The sequence below is a fragment of the Galendromus occidentalis genome, unplaced genomic scaffold (assembly GCF_000255335.2).
Source record: "Galendromus occidentalis unplaced genomic scaffold, Mocc_1.1 scf7180000077490, whole genome shotgun sequence".
Taxonomy (NCBI): Eukaryota; Metazoa; Arthropoda; class Arachnida; order Mesostigmata; family Phytoseiidae; genus Galendromus; species Galendromus occidentalis.
In genome coordinates this window covers 5,352-9,016 of record NW_003805478.1, presented here as the reverse complement: position 1 = coordinate 9,016, position 3,665 = coordinate 5,352, and the positions used below count along the sequence as shown (strand labels likewise).

Sequence of the window (3,665 nt, the reverse complement as noted above, 5' to 3'; positions counted from 1 at the left end):
AGAGCGCAGACCGAGAGCGATCCACAGAGTTCTACTGTGGTCGATGAGGCGAGAATCGTGGGTAAAAAGTGTCGACAGGACAGCGCCATGGAATACTCGTTCGACGAAAGAACCGACATGTTCGAAGTTTACGTTGCTTGTGGGAAGAACGCAGAACTTGCCGTGGGGGCGTATCGACTCCGTTTCCCAGACCGACAGGTCCCATCCAGGACCCTCTTCTCACGCTTGGAGAAGAACCTTCGAAACTTCGGCAGACTCTACGGCGTGCCGAAATCATTCCCGTCAGAGGAACTTGAGACGGATGTCCTGGCTTTCGTAGGAATTCACCCCCAAGCATCTTCGAGGGAAATGGCATCGATTTGTGCTACGGATCATTCCACTGTGCTCGATATCATGCGGAAGCATAATTTGAAGCCCTTCAAGATATCGAAAACCCACCATCTACAAATCGCTGATCTACATATATAGATCGTGATATGATTCCGGGTGCGAAGATACACATATGATATGGGAAGTGGATCGCTTGTCAAGACTCCATCTCATTCAATGAATAACAATGAAGCTCATGAGAACGAATACCGTGGGCAGTATCCGCTCGACTGACCCACAGCAAACTTTTTGTGTTCTCTGCAAATCAGGGAACGCTGTTGCTATTCAAACTTGTGGCCCAGTTGACGGTCTGGCTCAGTTGACGGTCTGGCCCACTTGACTCTATGGCCCAGTTGACGCTATGGCCCACTTGACGCTATGGCCCAGTTGACGGTCTGGCCCACTTGACGGTCTGGCCCAGTTGATGCTATGGCCTAGTTGACGCGCTCCGATCCACGAAGGCCATATGTACATCCAGGAGAATAAAAGCAAGGACGGCTCGACACAGTTTCGGCGGTGTCAACGAGTGGGCGCTTGTAAAGCACGATTACATTCTTGCCTCACCACGGATGAGGTTACCAAGATAATCGGTACTCATAGTGATGATTCGGATCCTTCGCGAATAGAAGTCGCCATGAGGAGATGTACCTTGAAACGTCGCGCCGTAGAGAGTCAGGAAACACCTCCACAACTGATCGAGAGCGCTTCCGAATCATCGTCGCAGGCAGCCAAGGTCGTGGCTCCGAAGTCCGAGACCTTGGCAAGAGCAGTGAATCGGGCTCGGCGAGCCTCAAGACGTCCCCCGGCACTTCCGACGGATCGCGCGGCAATCGTCTTCCCCCTGGAGTATACAATGTATGAAAGGGATCCAGGGCATTCCGAACCATTACTCTTAGGTGATTCAGGTGAGACTTCATGAGCGAGCAGTTGGTTTCATCCACAGCCCTCGGCCTGAGCTAGTTTAGGCAACTCATTCGTACATCAATGCATCGATGAGTCTCGAAATCACTTCTCCGTGGAATGAAATTATTGAATTCCCGCAGGTCAGGGCGATACGCAGCGAATCCTACTGTTCGGTCGGCAATCGGTCTCTGAATGGATTGGTCTGGTTCGCAAAATATACGTAGACGGCACGTTTAGTTTGTCCCCGTCGCTGTCCTACCAGATTCTCGTCATTCTGGCCGAACGAGACGCATTCGTGCTGCCCGTGTGTTACGCCCTACTGCCCAGCAAGTCAGAGGAAAGGAACCGCCGCATGATCACCATCCTTCGGGACGCGTGGCCTGAATCCCGCCGCGGTATCGACGGATTTCGAAAAAGGCCTGATGAATTCTTCCGCTGACGCCTTCCCAGATGCCGCCCTGCACGGCTGTCTGTTCCATCTAGTACAGAACTTGAAGAAGAAGCTTGCTGACTTGAATCTCATGAGTCCTTATCGAAACGACGATAACTTCAATTTGGCCGCACGAATGATATCTGGTCTCGCTTTTGTCCCCCCTGATTCTCTTGACAATGTCATCGCAGATCTCGCCGTGTATCTGCCGGAAGAATTGATGCCCGCGCTCAAGTACTTCGAAGACTTCTACGTGGGATCCCTGCTCCACATCCTGCCTGATGGGAACGTTGTTCGTCGTCGACCCTTGCTCAGTGTAGAGACATGGTCAGTCGACCTTCGAACTCTCAGCAACGATTCCCGCACATAGATGCAAAGTGTCACACAACTTCGCGGATAGAAGACTCCAAACAGAGTTTGGAGTGGATCACCCGACCCTATGGGGACTAATTGATGGGTTCAGGAAAGTTCAGCACCATCGTGATATGCGTTACGCCCGGTTCATTGGCGGGCATTCGCCGGAGAAAAAACGAAGAAAATACGTCGAAGCCGACGAAAGGCTGCGTCGATTGGTAAATTGTTTCCACGATCGCACGTCTATCGAATTCCTTCAAGGCGTCGCGAAAAATTACTTTATGGACGCTTGATTTGAGAATACTACCGAAAAGTTCATCGGGTAGCCCAGTTCATGAATACGTTAAAGGGATGGCTCAGCATCGGAATTTCGGACATCGAGCTATCCAGGCATCGAGATAACCGGCAACGAACTATCTCCGCATCGAGATGTCCAACATCTAAGTATTTCAAAATCGAGATGTGCGGCATCGACTGGTCCAGCATCGAAAAGTCTCAGCCCCGTTTCAAGCCCCGTCGAACCGTCTTGACGTCGCATACTCGGCATCGAATCGTCGGAATCGGGTTGGGCGGCATCGAGTTGTCATGGACCGGATCCGCGATCCGCTTGTCGTATTGTTTGCCATGATTGGCAAGGTGAGTTGAGACGGGATTGAGAGAAACTCGAAATCCTCGATCTCCGGAGCACTTTGCATGCGCCGAAATAAAAAACCTGACAGCAGCTGTATTCTGCCGCATTCCGATACCCTTAGGTAGGAGTAAGCAGCTTACCCCGTTGGGAGCTGTTTCCCGAAGTCACCGGTCGGCCACGGAGCACTGACCAATTGTTGGTAAGAGGCAATTCGTGCTTATAACGTGTTAGAACAGCGTGACAAACAGGTTGAAGGAAAGGTCGGGTAGTGAGTAGTGAGGAAACACACTAGCTCAGTGAGCGAAGTGAACTAACAGGAGTACAGTCTCACAAAGGAGGAGACACCACAGTAAAAATTCGGATTGTATCCTCCTTATATAGGAGTTAGGGTGAGGCGATCTCCACCTTCTTTACCATGCTTACCTACATGTACAGGCTGGATGAGTCTCCGTAAAATATCTTGGGAGCCACCCAATGTGTGACTCACTCTAGCAATCTGAAGTCCCGCTTTCGTACTAGCGGACTAACATTTAGCTCACGTCGGAACCGGGACTGAGAACCCCGATTGTATGACTCACGAGGATAGCGTACCCACGCTATGAGTCTCACCGACACGACGCCACCGAGTCTGAGGATTCACAGCTTCCAATTCTGTTCATCCCGACACTTCATTTATATGGAGCTGGGGGCACTCCTCTTGTTCCTCTTGTCGATCGTCTTGGGGATTCGAGATTTTTCTTCTGTTCCACTGTCGTCTTCCTTTCTTCGGTTGTCTCCTCGTCACATGAGTTGAAAACTTCCTCCTCTTCTTCTGTCGGAATTTCGACGGGTGACTCTTCGTCCCTCACTTCGATTTGTGGATGGTTTGTTGTATCCAGTGAGATCTCTTCCTCTTCGGGAGCCCGTGATCCACTTCTGACGGCGCGGCCGATAATCCCGAACGCTTACTGGTTCTCCAATCGCACAATATGTTGTGTC

The 3,665-nt window shown here is 51.0% G+C and overlaps 1 protein-coding gene across 1 annotated transcript; it reads left to right on the top strand.

The window, feature by feature from the left end:
- Positions 1 to 1,222: 1,222 nt before the first annotated feature.
- LOC114828387 (uncharacterized) lies at positions 1,223 to 2,349 on the top strand. Its single transcript, XM_029112307.1, has 4 exons — positions 1,223 to 1,274; positions 1,413 to 1,598; positions 1,723 to 2,029; positions 2,166 to 2,349. The coding sequence occupies exons 1-4, from the start codon at positions 1,223 to 1,225 to the stop codon at positions 2,347 to 2,349; spliced, it is 729 nt and encodes a 242-aa protein (XP_028968140.1).
- Positions 2,350 to 3,665: the final 1,316 nt, after the last annotated feature.

Bases quoted from the DNA above. Each gene is read 5' to 3' on its own strand.
- LOC114828387 (XM_029112307.1), top strand. From the start codon at position 1,223: ATGTATGAAAGGGATCCAGGGCATTCCGAACCATTACTCTTAGGTGAT. The intron at 1,275-1,412 runs GTGAGACTTCAT...GAATTCCCGCAG, and splicing joins ATTACTCTTAGGTGATTCAG to GTCAGGGCGATACGCAGCGA. The intron at 2,030-2,165 runs GTCAGTCGACCT...TGATGGGTTCAG, and splicing joins TTGCTCAGTGTAGAGACATG to GAAAGTTCAGCACCATCGTG.